Source organism: Staurois parvus, unplaced genomic scaffold (genome assembly GCF_062004578.1).
Source record: "Staurois parvus isolate SC_StPar_1 unplaced genomic scaffold, SC_StPar_1.0 ptg000086l, whole genome shotgun sequence".
Taxonomy (NCBI): Eukaryota; Metazoa; Chordata; class Amphibia; order Anura; family Ranidae; genus Staurois; species Staurois parvus.
Window position 1 is genome coordinate 11728523 of NW_028317882.1, and position 17914 is coordinate 11746436.

Genomic DNA, 17914 nt, shown 5'->3' on the forward strand with positions numbered 1-17914 from the left:
AGTCAAGCGTGGCCAGGGGGCCCATGTTGGGACTACAGCGTTGCGGCAGCATATGCAGCGTCGCCATTTGGTGGCCTGGGAAAACCGTGATAAAGATACGGCGGTTCTGCCCGCCCCAGCCCCCGCTCCATCACCCGCTCCGTTACTTGCTCCGTCACCCGACGTCAATCGCCCTCCATCAGCCAGTCAAGGCTCCAACACCTCTGCTGAGGGGAGTTGTCGCTCGTTGGCATCTTCCGCTCGTTCAGATGCTCCTTCTCCTGCTACTCCTCTTCACGGATTCCGTCAGCAGTCTTTCTTGGAATCCGTTTCCAAGAGACAACAGTTTGCGAGCACGCACCCGACGGTGCAAAAGCTGAACGTCCTCCTGTCCAAGTTGCTGGTGCTGCAGTCCCTCCCTTTCCAAGTGGTGGACTCAGCACCTTTCAGAGAAATGATGGCTTGTGCCGCGGTGGAGAGTGCCAAGCCGTCATTTCTTCGCCAAAAAGGCAGTGCCAGCCCTGCATTCACATGTAGAAGACATGGTGGGCCAGTCTTTGAGCATGTCGGTCTCTGCCAAAGTGCACGGCAGCGCCGACGTGTGGAGCTGTAACTATGGTCAGGGACAGTACATGTCATTTACGGCCCACTGGGTGAACGTGGTGCCGTCACAGCCGCACCAGCAACTTGGACAGGTCACGCCGCTTTTGCCTCCACGTTTGCACGTCCTTGGTCCGGCAAAGATGTCCGCCTCTACCACCTCTTCTTCCGCCGTGTCCTCAGCCGCCACCCCCGTGCCAAGTCCCATTACCCGACCGGCATATCACATGTGCAGGGCGCAACGGTGTCACGCTGTTCTGCACCTGGTATGCCTTGGCGAACGTAGTCACACAGGGGAGGAACTTCTGAGTGTAATGAACAGAGAAATCGACAGATGGCTGTCTCCGCGCAAACTGAAAATCGGAACCATGTTGACCGACAACGGAAAGAACATGGTGTCTGCTCTGCGTCAAGGAAGGTTGTGCCATGCGCCATGCATGGCTCACGTGTTCAATCTGGTTGTCAAGCGGTTCCTAAAATCCACCATCCCACTGCAAGACATCCTTAAAATGTCACGTAAACTTTGCATGCATTTCAGCCATTCCTACACCGCAAAGCACACCCTCCTTGAGCTGCAGCGGCAGAACGGAATTCCACAGCATCGCCTGATCTGCAACGTTGCAACAAGGTGGAATTCAACCCTACACATGTTAGACCGCCTTTACGAACAGCGAAAGGCCATCACCGATTTCCTGATGTTACAAGCGGATAAAGGTACTCCCCTGTGTAACTTCGATGTCAGCCATTGGCAGCTCATGCGTGACACCTGCCGCTTGCTCAGGCCCTTTGAGGAGGCCACGCTATTCGTGAGTCGGCAGGACTATGGGATGAACGACGTCATTCCTCTGTTGCACGTCCTTGAACAAATGCTGTTAACAATGGCTGGTCAGGGTGCGGTAGACGTGGCGCACAGATCTCAACGCCACATGACCCCTGTGGGGGCAGGACAGGAAGAAGAGGAGGAGGTAGAGGAGGACATTTGTGCTCAGGAATTATTGAGTGAAATGGGTGGTTTTTCCACTCAGCGGACAGGAGTGGAGGAGCAGGAGCATCTGGTAGAGGAGGAGGAGGAGGAGACAGAGGACCCAGACGCACCGTGGCAGTATGCTGTGGAGATGGAGGCAGGGAGTCCCTCGCATTCCTTGTCACAAATGGCCCATAGCATGCTCGGTTGCTTGCGTAGCGACAGCCGAATAATAACCATCAGACAGAGGGATGACTTTTGGCTGTCCACCTTGTTGGACCCTCGCTACCGTTCCAAAATGGTGGCCTTTTTCACACCTGCTGAGAGGGAGGCCAAAATAACGTACTATAAAAACCACCTATGTAGTCAGTTGGTCTCTGCCTTTGTGCGCCAACGTCCATCCTCAGACACTGTGGGCCCTGTGCGCTCGCGTTCCGCTGCCATGGCAGCAGGGGAGGGGTGGGGTGGTAGGAGCAGTGGCAGCTCCACCAGCAGCGGCTGCCTCAGTCTGCAGTCGATGATGAGTAGCTTTCTTCACCAGCGCAGTGAGGAAACTACTAACCAGCCGCAGCAGCAGCAGCAGCATCAGGTGGACCTGGAGCAGGACCTCAAACAACAGGCTTGGGCCTACTTGGACAGCACCCTGCCAACCGAGGTAGACAATCCCCTTGACTACTGGTCAACGAAACTTGACCTTTGGCCCCAACTAGCTGAATTTGCCCTTGAAAGGCTGTCATGCCCGGCCAGTAGCGTGGCATCGGAGCGCGTGTTTAGTGCGGCAGGAGGTATTGTAACTCCGCGGAGGACACGACTGTCCACCCAAAGTGTGGAGAGACTCACGTTTGTGAAAATGAATCAGGCGTGGATTAGTCTGGATTTCAAACCACCAGTTCCTGACACAACTGACTAAATCCGCCATGAATCATGCCTCAAACATGTGCCACTTTGAGGTCTCCTCACACACTGCTGGTGTGTAGAATTTTTTGACATAGGGTGCTGGCAGATTACGGGCCTCCCATAGCTGCTGCCAGGCCCCTAATCTGCCATAGGCCCCTATATACCGCCTCCTCATGCTGCTGCCAGGTCCAGAGTCTCTCATGGGTCCCTGTACGGCCTCCCATTGCTGCTGTCTCCATCGCCACACTCTGCCATGTGCCACTTTCAGGTCTCCTCACACACTGCTGGTGTGTAGAATTTTTTGACATAGGGTGTTGGCAGATTACGGGCCTCCCATTGCTGCTGCCAGGCCCCTAATCTGCCATGGGCCCCTATATACCGCCTCCTCATGCTGCTGCCAGGTCCAGAGTCTCTCATGGGTCCCTGTACGGCCTCCCATTGCTGCTGTCTCCATCGCCACACTCTGCCATGTGCCACTTTCAGGTCTCCTCACACACTGCTGGTGTGTAGAATTTTTTGACATAGGGTGCTGGCAGATTACGGGCCTCCCATAGCTGCTGCCAGGCCCCTAATCTGCCATAGGCCCCTATATACCGCCTCCTCATGCTGCTGCCAGGTCCAGAGTCTCTCATGGGTCCCTGTACGGCCTCCCATTGCTGCTGTCTCCATCGCCACACTCTGCCATGTGCCACTTTCAGGTCTCCTCACACTGCTGGTGTGTAGAATTTTTTGACATAGGGTGCTGGCAGATTACGGGCCTCCCATAGCTGCTGCCAGGCCCCTAATCTGCCATAGGCCCCTATATACCGCCTCCTCATGCTGCTGCCAGGTCCAGAGTCTCTCATGGGTCCCTGTACGGCCTCCCATTGCTGCTGTCTCCATCGCCACACTCTACCATGTGCCACTTTCAGGTCTCCTCACACACTGCTGGTGTGTAGAATTTTTTGACATAGGGTGCTGGCAGATTACGGGCCTCCCATAGCTGCTGCCAGGCCCCTAATCTGCCATGGGCCCCTATATACCGCCTCCTCATGCTGCTGCCAGGTCCACAGTGTCTCATGCCATGTGCCACTTTCAGGTCTCCTCACACTGCTGGTGTGTTGAATTTTTTGACATAGGGTGCTGGCAGATTATGGGCCTCCTATAGCTGCTGCCAGGCCCCTAATCTGCCATAGGCCCCTATATACCGCCTCCTCATGCTGCTGCCAGGTCCAGAGTCTCTCATGGTTCCCTGTACGGCCTCCCATTGCTGCTGTCTCCATCGCCACACTCTGCCATGTGCCACTTTCAGGTCTCCTCACACACTGCTGGTGTGTAGAATTTTTTGACATAGGGTGTTGGCAGATTACGGGCCTCCCATTGCTGCTGCCAGGCCCCTAATCTGCCATGGGCCCCTATATACCGCCTCCTCATGCTGCTGCCAGGTCCAGAGTCTCTCATGGGTCCCTGTACGGCCTCCCATTGCTGCTGTCTCCATCGCCACACTCTGCCATGTGCCACTTTCAGGTCTCCTCACACACTGCTGGTGTGTAGAATTTTTTGACATAGGGTGCTGGCAGATTACGGGCCTCCCATTGCTGCTGCCAGGCCCCTAATCTGCCATAGGCCCCTATATACCGCCTCCTCATGCTGCTGCCAGGTCCACAGTGTCTCATGCCATGTGCCACTTTCAGGTCTCCTCACACTGCTGGTGTGTTGAATTTTTTGACATAGGGTGCTGGCAGATTACGGGCCTCCCATAGCTGCTGCCAGGCCCCTAATCTGCCATAGGCCCCTATATACCGCCTCCTCATGCTGCTGCCAGGTCCAGAGTCTCTCATGGGTCCCTGTACGGCCTCCCATTGCTGCTGTCTCCATCGCCACACTCTGCCATGTGCCACTTTCAGGTCTCCTCACACACTGCTGGTGTGTTGAATTTTTTGACATAGGGTGCTGGCAGATTACGGGCCTCCCATTGCTGCTGCCAGGCCCCTAATCTGCCATAGGCCCCTATATACCGCCTCCTCATGCTGCTGCCAGGTCCAGAGTCTGTCATGGGTCCCTGTACGGCCTCCCATTGCTGCTGTCTCCATCGCCACACTCTGCCATGTGCCACTTTCAGGTCTCCTCACACACTGCTGGTGTGTAGAATTTTTTGACATAGGGTGCTGGCAGATTACGGGCCTCCCATAGCTGCTGCCAGGCCCCTAATCTGCCATAGGCCCCTATATACCGCCTCCTCATGCTGCTGCCAGGTCCAGAGTCTCTCATGGTTCCCTGTACGGCCTCCCATTGCTGCTGTCTCCATCGCCACACTCTGCCATGTGCCACTTTCAGGTCTCCTCACACACTGCTGGTGTGTTGAATTTTTTGACATAGGGTGCTGGCAGATTACGGGCCTCCCATAGCTGCTGCCAGGCCCCTAATCTGCCATGGGCCCCTATATACCGCCTCCTCATGCTGCTGCCAGGTCCACAGTGTCTCATGCCATGTGCCACTTTCAGGTCTCCTCACACTGCTGGTGTGTTGAATTTTTTGACATAGGGTGCTGGCAGATTACGGGCCTCCCATAGCTGCTGCCAGGCCCCTAATCTGCCATAGGCCCCTATATACCGCCTCCTCATGCTGCTGCCAGGTCCAGAGTCTCTCATGGGTCCCTGTACGGCCTCCCATTGCTGCTGTCTCCATCGCCACACTCTGCCATGTGCCACTTTCAGGTCTCCTCACACACTGCTGGTGTGTTGAATTTTTTGACATAGGGTGCTGGCAGATTACGGGCCTCCCATAGCTGCTGCCAGGCCCCTAATCTGCCATAGGCCCCTATATACCGCCTCCTCATGCTGCTGCCAGGTCCAGAGTCTCTCATGGTTCCCTGTACGGCCTCCCATTGCTGCTGTCTCCATCGCCACACTCTGCCATGTGCCACTTTCAGGTCTCCTCACACACTGCTGGTGTGTAGAATTTTTTGACATAGGGTGCTGGCAGATTACGGGCCTCCCATAGCTGCTGCCAGGCCCCTAATCTGCCATAGGCCCCTATATACCGCCTCCTCATGCTGCTGCCAGGTCCAGAGTCTCTCATGGTTCCCTGTACGGCCTCCCATTGCTGCTGTCTCCATCGCCACACTCTGCCATGTGCCACTTTCAGGTCTCCTCACACACTGCTGGTGTGTAGAATTTTTTGACATAGGGTGCTGGCAGATTACGGGCCTCCTATAGCTGCTGCCAGGCCCCTAATCTGCCATAGGCCCCTATATACCGCCTCCTCATGCTGCTGCCAGGTCCAGAGTCTGTCATGGGTCCCTGTACCGCCTCCCATTGCTGCTGTCTCCATCGCCACACTCTGCCATGTGCCACTTTCAGGTCTCCTCACACTGCTGGTGTGTTGAATTTTTTGACATAGGGTGCTGGCAGATTACGGGCCTCCCATAGCTGCTGCCAGGCCCCTAATCTGCCATAGGCCCCTATATACCGCCTCCTCATGCTGCTGCCAGGTCCAGAGTCTCTCATGGGTCCCTGTACGGCCTCCCATTGCTGCTGTCTCCATCGCCACACTCTGCCATGTGCCACTTTCAGGTCTCCTCACACACTGCTGGTGTGTAGAATTTTTTGACATAGGGTGTTGGCAGATTACGGGCCTCCCATTGCTGCTGCCAGGCCCCTAATCTGCCATGGGCCCCTATATACCGCCTCCTCATGCTGCTGCCAGGTCCAGAGTCTCTCATGGGTCCCTGTACGGCCTCCCATTGCTGCTGTCTCCATCGCCACACTCTGCCATGTGCCACTTTCAGGTCTCCTCACACACTGCTGGTGTGTAGAATTTTTTGACATAGGGTGCTGGCAGATTACGGGCCTCCCATAGCTGCTGCCAGGCCCCTAATCTGCCATAGGCCCCTATATACCGCCTCCTCATGCTGCTGCCAGGTCCAGAGTCTCTCATGGGTCCCTGTACGGCCTCCCATTGCTGCTGTCTCCATCGCCACACTCTGCCATGTGCCACTTTCAGGTCTCCTCACACTGCTGGTGTGTAGAATTTTTTGACATAGGGTGCTGGCAGATTACGGGCCTCCCATTGCTGCTGCCAGGCCCCTAATCTGCCATGGGCCCCTATACCGCCTCCTCATGCTGCTGCCAAGTCCAGAGTGTGTCATGGGTCCCTGTACGGCCTCCCATTGCTGCTGTCTCCATAGCCACACTCTGCCATGTGCCACTTTCAGGTCTCCTCACACTGCTGGTGTGTTGAATTTTTTGACATAGGGTGCTGGCAGATTACGGGCCTCCCATTGCTGCTGCCAGGCACGTAATCTGCCATGGGCCTTGTACCGACTCCTCATGCTGTAACGTTGCAACAAGGTGGAATTCAACCCTACATATGTTAGACCGCCTTTACGAACAGCAAAAGGCCATCACCGATTTCCTGATGTTAAAAGCGGATAAAGGTACTCCCTGTGTAACTTAGATGTCAGCCATTGGCAGCTCATGCGTGACACCTGCGCTTGCTCAGGCCCTTTGAGGAGGCCACGCTATTCGTGAGTCGCCAGGACTATGGGATGAACGACGTCATTCCTCTGTTGCACGTCCTGGAACAAATGCTGTTAACAATGGCTGGTCAGGGTGCGGTAGACGTGGCGCACAGATCTCAACGCCACATGACCCCTGTGGGGGCAGGACAGGAAGAAGAGGAGGAGGTAGAGGAGGACATTGGTGCTCAGGAATTATTGAGTGAAATGGGTGGTTTTTCCACTCAGCGGACAGGAGTGGAGGAGCAGGAGCATCTGGTAGAGGAGGAGGAGGAGGAGACAGAGGACCCAGACGCACCGTGGCAGTATGCTGTGGAGATGGAGGCAGGGAGTCCCTCGCATTCCTTGGCACAAATGGCCCATAGCATGCTCGGTTGCTTGCTTAGCGACAGCCGAATAATAACCATCAGACAGAGGGATGACTTTTGGCTGTCCACCTTGTTGGACCCTCGCTACCGTTCAAAAATGGTGGCCTTTTTCACACCTGCTGAGAGGGAGGCCAAAATAACGTACTATAAAAACCACCTATGTAGTCAGCTGGTCTCTGCCTGTCTGCGCCAACGTCCATCCTCAGACACTGTGGGCCCTGTGCGCTCGCGTTCCGCTGCCATGGCAGCAGGGGAGGGGTGGGGTGGTAGGAGCAGTGGCAGCTCCACCAGCAGCGGCTGCCTCAGTCTGCAGTCGATGATGAGTAGCTTTCTTCACCAGCGCAGTGAGGAAACTACTAATCAGCCGCAGCAGCAGCAGCAGGTGGACCTGGAGCAGGACCTCAAACAACAGGCTTGGGCCTACTTGGACAGCACCCTGCCAACCGAGGTAGACAATCCCCTTGACTACTGGGCAACGAAACTTGACCTTTGGCCCCAACTAGCTGAATTTGCCCTTGAAAGGCTGTCATGCCCGGCCAGTAGCGTGGCATCGGAGCGCGTGTTTAGCGCGGCAGGAGGTATTGCAACTCCGCGGAGGACGCGACTGTCCACCCAAAGTGTGGAGAGACTGACGTTTGTGAAAATGAATCAGGCGTGGATTAGTCTGGATTTCAAACCACCAGTTCCTGACACAACTGACTAAATCCGCCATGAATCATGCCCCAAACATGTGCCACTTTCAGGTCTCCTCACACTGCTGGTGTGTTCCATTTTTTGTCATAGGGTGCTGGCAGATTACGGGCCTCCCATAGCTGCTGCCAGGCCCCTAATCTGCCATGGGCCCCTATACCGCCTCCTCATGCTGCTGCCAAGTCCAGAGTCTCTCATGGGTCCCTGTACGGCCTCCCATTGCTGCTGTCTCCATCGCCACACTCTGCCATGTGCCACTTTCAGGTCTCCTCACACTGCTGGTGTATTCCATTTTTTGTCATAGGGTGCTGGCAGATTACGGGCCTCCCATAGCTGCTGCCAGGCCCCTAATCTGCCATGGGCCCCTATACCGCCTCCTCATGCTGCTGCCAGGTCCAGAGTCTGTCATGGGTCCCTGTACGGCCTCCCATTGCTGCTGTCTCCATCGCCACACTCTGCCATGTGCCACTTTCAGGTCTCCTCACACTGCTGGTGGGTTCCATTTTTTGTCATAGGGTGCTGGCAGATTACGGGCCTCCCATAGCTGCTGCCAGGCCCCTAATCTGCCATGGGCCCCCGTACCGACTCCTCATGCTGCTGCCAGGCCCGTAATCTGTCATGGGCCCCTGTTGTCGCTTGTTGGCATATTCCGCTCGTTCAGATGCTCCTTCTCCTGCTACTCCTCTTCACGGATTCCGTCAGCAGTCTTTCTTGGAATCCGTTTCCAAGAGACAACAGTTTGCGAGCACGCACCAGACGGTGCAGAAACTGAACGTCCTCCTGTCCAAGTTGCTGCTGCCAGGCTCGTAATCTGTCATGCGCCCCTGTACCGCCTCCTCATGCTGCTGCCAGGTCCAGAGTGTGTCATGGGCCCCCGTACCGACTCCAAATGCTGCTGCCAGGCCCGTAATCTGTCATGGGCCCCTGTACCGCCTCCCCATGCTGCTGCCAGGTCCAGATTGTGTCATGGGTCCCTGTACGGCCTCCCATTGCTGCTGCCAGGCCTGTAATCTGCCATGGGCCTCCGTACCGACTCCTCATGCTGCTGCCAGGCCCGTAATCTGCCATGGGCCCCTGTACCGCCTCCTCATGCTGCTGCCAGGTCCAGAGTGTGTCATGGGTCCCTGTACGGCCTCCCATTGCTGCTGTCTCTATCGCCACACTCTGCCATGTGCCACTTTCAGGTCTCCTCACACTGCTGGTGGTTTCCATTTTTGTCATAGGGTGCTGTATGGCCTCCCATTGCTGCTGCCTCCACCGCCACACTGTGGCTCCACACTCTGGTTTTGGCCCCGTGACTGGCCAAATGAGTGAAGTGTGCGGTGATTCTAAGATCGACGGCACTCATTTGCATGTCATACTGCCTGACAGTATTATTTCTCTTCCCCAGCAGACTCCAAGGGCATTTAAATTAAAGGTACAGTGTTCAGCACTAATATTAAGTCTCTCTGAAGCCTAGAAACACCCTTTTTTAAGTTAAATTCACAGCGAATATATTCGACTCGAATCGAAATTTTTCCACGAATTCGCCGAATCAGTCGAATCGAATTTTTGAATACTTCGCTCATCTCTAATTATAGACACCAAAAACAGAAAACAGAAAATTGCACTTGAGATCAATAGTGAATCAATAGTTAGAATCCACACTAGCAGCTAGCACATTATTGCAGGTTAAAATACACAAACTATAAAAATGGAAACAAATGCAGCACTAAGTGTATGTCTAGAATAACATAATGTAAGAAGTTCAGCATAAAAAATATATAGAGTCCAGTGTTGGAGCAACAACATGAATTCAATATGCCTCCAGAGGAAACATCAAAGGGGAAAAAGAAAGGGTCCTTCACCAGCACCAGTTTGGGTATAATGGGCCATAGTGATGGGAAGGAAACGTAGAAATGTACTATTTGAAAGATGCAGAGAAACATAATTCTTGAACCCAGGGAGTTGTGGGAAAAGGAGTGACACTTGAAAACGACAGAGAGATCATAGATCAGAGAGGAACCGCACTTGCTGCTTTGGATTTAGGCCAATTTAAGCGCAATAAGGGTGATAGAACAAAAAGAGGCTCCAGAGGGGGGAGTAGGATCCGCTCAAAAAAGATGGCGGGTATGAGTGAGGTTACAAGGAATTTAGATGTTTTTCGTCAGAAGTACCGCTCTTAAGGACAGATGTTCAAGAAGTACAATTAATCCAGCGATTGTTTCTGGGAAACACACAGCGCATATTGAGCTTCCTTTGGGGGTCAAAAGTATCCGGTAAGGGGCAGTGTGTTTGGTGTTGGTGAAAGACCCTTTCTTTTTCCCCTTTGATGTTTCCTCTGGACACATATTGGATTCATGTTGTTGCTCCAACACTGGACTCTGTATATATATATTATATGCTGCAATTCTTGCATTATGTTATTATAAACATACACTTAGCGCTGCATTTATTTCCATTTTTATAATCTTACATTATAGCTATAAGATTTGTCACATCAAAAAATGTACTATCAGGGTTGAGGTTAAACAGTCAAGTAAACATTTAGACTAGATTGTAAGCTCGAAAGAGCAGGGCCCTCAATCCCCTCATGTTTTGCATTGTATTGGTATTGTTCTGTCACATGTTCTGTCCCCCTTTGTAATGTACAGCGCTGAGCGAACTATTGGCGCTTTATAAATACTGTATAATAATAATAATAATAATAATTTAAACTACACAGCTGTTGAACAGACAGAACAAAAATGAAACAAAATCCAACTGTGTGTGACCATCTTAAATGAAGTGTGTTCTTTTTCTCCACCCATCAGATCAATGCATCTTGGCAATTTGTGGAGAAACTTCAACTTCCAATGTCTGAACTGGTGAGGCTAGTGAAGGAGAGGACAGACAGTGGGCATCACACTCTAATTGCCCAAGTGCTGTGTTCACTGAGAGAAGAACAGTGAGTATTCAGCATATACTGCTAAAAAATGTTTTATCATTTAGGTACAAATACTAGGCTTGCAAGGATTCTGAAAAGAATTTATATTTGTTAGGTTTAAAACATCATGGTCCTTAGCAGAAAATCAGCAAATTCAAAGATATTGGTAACCGAATGTACAGGAAACCCTAACTTTCCATATAACAGACAACCATAGTAGTTTTGCCCCTCCAATCGTCCAATACCAAGGTCAACGCTTACAGGAAAAGCCAATATATACTTTATGGCCAAAGGTTTGTGAACATTTGACCAAATCACCTGGCCAAAAGTATGTGGCCACCCTCTAAAACAGAGATCTCCAAATTTTCTACACAAAGGGCCTGTTTACTGTCCTGCAAACTTTAGGGGACTGGGCTGTTGCCATTGGGTGAGAGTGGACAATGTTTCAGGCTTGGTGGTCAGCGGGAGTAAAAAATGTACAATAGCACCTCTAGTGCTAGGAGGAGGAACAGCGCCCATCATTGGTATTAATTGGAGGAATAGTGCTGCATCATTGATGTCAGTTGGAGGAATTGTGCCCAAACTTTTGTAACAGTGGGAGCAATAATGCCCCATTTTGGGTGTCATTGGAAGGAATAGTGCCCCAATACTGTGTCATTGGAAGGAATAATACCCCATTTCTGTTGTCAATGGGAGGAATAGTGGCCCACTGTTGGTGTCAGTGGGATTAATAATATCTCATATGAGTGGGAGGAATAGTGGCTTATATCAATGGCAAGAACTGTGTCCCAAGGGATGGATAAGGGCAAACAAAGAGCATACAGGCTGTGGGTAGCAGTTTGGAGAGTATTGTTTTAAAGTATTGAATTCAGGTGTCTCCAGTGAAGGGTAGTGTTGCATGCCAGGTCTGTTCATCCAATTTTATCACCTGACCTCACATATCCTCTTTTGGCTGAATGGACACAAATTCCCATAGACAATACAAAATCACGCGGAAAATTTTCCCAGAGGAATGGAGGTTGCTAGAGCTGCAAGGGTGGTTGGGGGGCAAATCCATGTTAACGCCCATGATTTTAGAATGAGATGTCCAATAAGTTCAGAAATGTGTGATGGTAAACCATCCACGATCTTTTGGCCTTACATGGTAGAATTTCAACTTTGTCAATCTCAAGAGGTGTTTCTCTGCCTACGCATATTTTCACCATATCAATATAAACACACTATATTCATCTATCCTCCGGAGTGCAGCTGACCCTTTTTCCTATTGTATTTTCACCATATGCCCAGGTTGCATTGTCCAAGTTTATGATAGACTTACCCTAATAGCCCCATCGAGAAACAACCTATACCCAAAAGGCAGCTACAATAATGGCTAGGGGGCATGTTCAAATAAACATTGTATGTACGGTATTAACACAGCAGTCTCACAAAGATAAGCTACCCGTGACTGTACTAGGTTCCTTGTTAGTATGGTGAAAGCAAAAAATTTCGACTTAGGTTACAGGTTGCATATTACAGATAGAGCATTCTATTTTTGTTACCTTGGCCCACCAGTTATTTGTTGGAACCCACTGAGAGGAAGCATGGAGGCTACCTTTTATATCTCTCTTTCTGAAAATACTACTTCCCTGGCTCCAGTGGTTTCAGTACTAGCTTATTAACTTTTGTTTGACTTACCTGATCTACATACCTTCAGGTCAGGTCAATGTCCTAAAGTACTGAAGCCAAAGACAGCCAAGTAACTAACAATTTCAAATGTTTAAAGCAGAACTCCTGGTAAAAAAAATGTTTTCTCCTATGCAGTGGGGCTGTGCCTGCCCTGCATGGGTCAACTGCTCATTTTGGCCAAGGGCCCCTAAAAAGGCTATATTTACCCAATGCTTTGAACATCCTGAAAACAGCGCTCCTTCACATCCAGCAGTGGATTGTTCCTGCCGTCCTCATATCCGGAGCTAGTCATGATGATGTCAGGAATAATCCATTCACAAGACAGCTAGCGTGCAGGGGGGGCAGAAGCAGCAGGGACCTGTCTTGTGCTTGGAGGTTTGGAAAATTAGGTGAGTATATCTCTGCTCTAATCACCGCTAGACAAAAAAACGAGCAGTTAACCTATGCAGTGTGGGCACAGCCTACATAGTACAAAAATGTTTGTCTGGAATTTTTCTTTAACTCAAATTAAAGTCGGAAATGATTTACACACTAGTTCTCATCAATGACACAAAAAGTACTAACAGCCAGTCAAACAAGTATTTAACCAATCCTGTAAACCCAAGAACAAGTCTCTTTCAATGTGGTGGCCTCATTAGCTTTTTAATTTGCTTTATGTCTTTATTTTCACCTGGAGATCCTGCCAGTAACACACTGCCGTTCCTAGGAGGTCAATGCTATAGTATCTATGAAGCATTGTCGCTCTAGAACAGAAAGTATGTTAGAGCTACAAAGCATCTATACTTCTCCATATCATAGGATATGTTCTGTAGTCCACCAGAAGAACTGGAAAGAGTATTTACAGATAACAGTTAGTACAGACAAATTCTATGGGAATAATTTGTAAAAATGTGTTTAAACTTAGCAAACACATGCAGCCAAAGAAAAATTTGACAAGGTCTGTTTACTGCACTTTTTAGAAATGTTATCTTCCCAAAGAAAGTATTCTCCTCACAATCACGACAAGCAACTATTTTCAAGAATGAAACACAAAGGGCAAAATTAGAACCAAAATATCCGACAAGCACCTTGATAATTGTCAAATATCACACAAGTTTTATGTTGCCCTCTTTTATTTTTATAATGAAAAATTGCAAATTGCTCCATTTTCTGTTTACCAGCTATCCTTATTGTTCATGTACTTTATGTGTACCCCAAGACAATTCCTCTTCTTCCAGTGTGGCTCAGGAAAGTCAAAAGGTAGGACACCAATGCTTTAATCCTATCCCTAACCTTAATCTTAGACCACCAACCACTTAACCTTAAAAACAAAACTATCACATCAATGATTGACTGATACTTACAGTATATCTAAAACCAATGTTTACCTTAAAAAAAAAAAAAAGGTAGACCGCATGAATGCTTTTTTTTTTTTTATTGCAGAAGAGACATTATTATTATTATACAGGATTTATATAGTGCCAACAGTTTGCTCAGCGCTTTACAATATAACGGGAGACAATACAGCAACAATACAGTTCAGTACAAGAGGGTTAGGAGGGCACAGCTTCTTGGAGCTTACAATCTAAGACATACTATAGGGTTGATGTACTAAAGGCAAATAGACTGTGCACTTTCCAAGTGCAGTTGCACTCATTTTCCCTAGAGCTTAGCGAATGTGGTGAGGCTCTGCTGTTTTCAATTGTGCAATGATGTTCAAGCAAAAATGCTGTTTTTTAACTTTCCTTGCACCTGACCAGGGTATTCTTTACAAAGTGAAACTTTGCCACATTCACTAAGCTCTGGGGAAAATAAGTGCAACTGCACTTGGAAAGTGCACAATCTATTTGCCTTTAGTAAATCAACTCCCATGTCTTTTCTGCAATAAAAGCTTCGTACTGTTAGCAAATTTCTTTAGAATATACTGTATACGGAGCTGTGCATATGCAACTTTGTGTACATTCTTGGCATGGCTCTGTGGTGGAATAAATGAACATCCGTGAACATGCACTGGACCTTCCCTGTCCTACTATGCAAGATGGCCGAAGATGACCAATCCACTGGAAGACCAGGTGAAGATGTGAGAGCCACTGAGGAAGCTTGTGTTGTTGCATTGCTAAACAGGAAGTAAATATAGGTGGATTTAGTTCCTCTTTAACTATCATCTGAACTGTCTGTCCAACTCTCAGATCTGCCCATGCCATTTTTTGTCCAAGCCAAAATTTCAGCAACTAATACTATTGCTGTGATAAATTGTACCTTGCAGAACATTATCCCCAACACTGGAACAGTTTGCCTATTCTATAAGCAATCTAGGGAAGCAAATGTATGGTTGCCCTTGAAAATGAAAAAATATTTGTAATTTACTTTTTTCCCCCCCAAGTAAGTTATGATACATAATGCAAAATCAAGGCACAATGTGTATTTTTTTTTTTTATTAAATTACAGGGAGAAACTCATTGATCAAGGTGCTCAGGATGTCAGAGTGCTAGGAAGGATGCATGAGGAGACTTCACATAAAATGCCCTATATAACATGTGCAGTTGGGGGTACCAGGCTAACATGGATGAAAAGAAGGTGATGGATCGCTGTAAAAATCTGAAAGATACAAAACTTGAGATTGTTTGTCAATTTTATTCAGTATAAAGTCCTACATAATCACTGCTTCCCTGATTTGCATCAGGTTAGGCTACAGCAGGAATCTCTGTGTGGGTCATGAGTGAGTCCATAAACGTTTGCTTAAAAGCACAATGAGTAAGGTAAAGCCTTTATAAAAACTTATTTGTCTACACAAATATGTACTATTTTTGCATTTTAAAGATTTGGTCTATTCAGCATTGATATTATATATATATATACACACACACACACACACACACACACACACACACACACACACACAATATACCTATAAACAGTAGATGCACTATATTGCCAAAAGTGTTGGGAAACCCCTCCAAATCATTGGATTCAGGTGTTCCTATCACCTCCATGGCCGCAAGTGTATAAAATCAAGCACCTAGGCATGCAGCCTGCTTCTACAAACACTGTCATGTTTCCATGGCCGAGCAGCTGCATCAAAGCCTTACATCACCAAGTGTAATGCAAAGAGTTGAAAGCAGTGGTGTAAAACACGCTGCCACTGGAGGAGTGGAGATGTATTCTCTGGAGTGACAAATCACACTTCTCGGTCTGGCAATCCAATGGACATGTCTGGGTTTGGCAGTTGCCAGAAGACCAGTATACTTGGCACAATGCAATCAGGCAAGTCAAGTTTAGTGGAGGGGGGATTATGGTGTGGGGTTGTTTATCAGGGGTTGGGCTTGTCCCCTTAGTTCCAGTGAACGGAACTCTTAGGCATTGGCACATAAAGACATTTTGGACACTTTCATGCTCTCAACTTTGTGGGAACAGTTTGGGGATGGCCCCTTCCTGTTCCAACATGACTGCGCACCTGTGCACAACGCAAGGTCCATATAGACATAGATGAGCGAGTTTGGGGTGGAGGAACTTTACTGGCCTGCACAGAGTCCTGACCTCAACCCAATAGAACACCTTGGGGATGAATTAGAGTGGAGACTGCAAGCCAGGCCGCCTTGTCCAACATCAGTGCCTGACCTCACAAATGCGCTTCTGAAAGAACGGTCAAACATTCCCATAGACACACTCCTAAAATTTGTGGACAGCCTTCCCAGAAGAGTTGAAGCTGTTATAGCTGCAAAGAGTGGGCCAACTCAATATTGTACCCTACGGACTAAGACTGGGATGCCATTAAAGTTCATGTGTGTGTAAAGGCAGGCTTCTCAATACTTTTGGCAATATAGTGTAAATGTGGACTGAAAATATAAAGGAATATTACTGTATAAAGATCTGTAATGCCTCATTCTTTTGAAACCTTGACCCCCATATGAAAACATTTGCCTGCAAGACCCCCTTTCTCAGAGAAACTATTTACAAAATATGTACTGTAGCAGGGGCAAGCCCCAGCCCCTATCCCATATGTGTCACAATGGGAAATAGATATGTTTCTGCTCACATTGTAAGAAGTCAAAAAAGCTTTGGAATACTACCTTGCAGTGCACCATTACCTTTCCAGTTAAAGCAAGCTACAAACTGGCTATGTGGTGGTACATTGTACCCTCTAGACCAGGGTTTCTCATCCAGGGTTCCATGGTTCCTCCAGAGGCTGCTTGCCATTGGGCAATGAGCAGTTTCTGTCTCTCAGATACATTCCCATTAACACCATTGAACTTTTTAGCTACTGTATCTCTAAGTGTAAGGAGCATTCTTCCTACTGACCATCACATTTATGTATCATTAGTTGTAGATATAGTAGTTTTTAGCAGGAGTTCCTTGAATGGAAAAGTTATTTCAAGGATTCCTGTGTTGTAAAAGTCCAGAAAGGCTGCTCTAGATTTTCAAAATTCACTCCCAATGCCCCTAATACATGCTTTAAAGGGTGTAGATCAAGAGGCACGCTACTACATATTCGGCAGTAATGCCCCCAAATAAAGCAGTACTTGGCCACTGTGTATCATCTAATATATGCAGTCTTGGGAAGGGTCATCCACAAAAACCCCAACGAGGCCCTTCTGAAGCTGAAAACTACTAACTGCACTAACAATTTTGGCTATTGACTTTTATATTTACATCAGCTAAGCAGATCCTGGGAAAAGCATGGGGGTCAGCTACTCCCACAATAGTGCAGGTCAAGCAAAACATTTTATGGTATCTGCTAAATGAGCAAAAACAAATATGGGAATCGTGGATTTCGAACTACCTCCCTGACAACTTTGATCATTCTTTACTAACAATCTAATTGATAAGAACGTCAAAATAGAGCCATGTTCTGAATGTCTGATCCTCGTAGGCTTGCCCTCACACTCACTAATTTCCACAACCTATTCTTTTCTTTCCTTTTTTTCTCAGAATGTCCACTTATCCCTTCTCTATTTTACCTCTCTCTGGAATTAGGATTAAATCTAACACCTCTTACTCCAACTTAACATAACATACTTAATGGCCTTGGTTTAATGAAAATTCATGAGGCCCAGTAAAACCCTGAAGAGCTACTTCAAGCCCACCCTCAAGTATGTAGTAATGATAAACATACTCATGAGAGACTGACACTCCTCCAATGCGAATTCCATCTGGGTATTACCCTGACCTGTACCTGCACTAGATATAATGCATTCTACGTGACCATAGAGGGTGATGTTTTACAATTATTTCAATGGCCTTCCCATTCAGCAGGAGCTATGTCCCTTGAACCAATGCATTGTTACTTTAATGTTCTTTGTAATCTACAGCTGTTATCTGAAATGTTTTGTAAACTTTTAATAAAAATGTATTGAATAAAAAAATCA

The 17914-nt window shown here is 48.3% G+C and overlaps 1 protein-coding gene across 1 annotated transcript in view; it reads left to right on the forward strand.

The window, feature by feature from the left end:
* The window catches only part of LOC149468530 (uncharacterized), a 65863-nt gene extending 47949 nt beyond the window's left edge, over nucleotides 1–17914 (forward strand). Inside the window, exons 5-6 of the mRNA XM_089670066.1 lie at nucleotides 10789–10922; nucleotides 14997–17914. Coding sequence (XP_089526192.1) covers nucleotides 10789–10922; nucleotides 14997–15129 — 267 coding nt within the window. The 3' untranslated portion in view covers nucleotides 15130–17914. The remainder of the gene's footprint in view (nucleotides 1–10788; nucleotides 10923–14996) is intronic.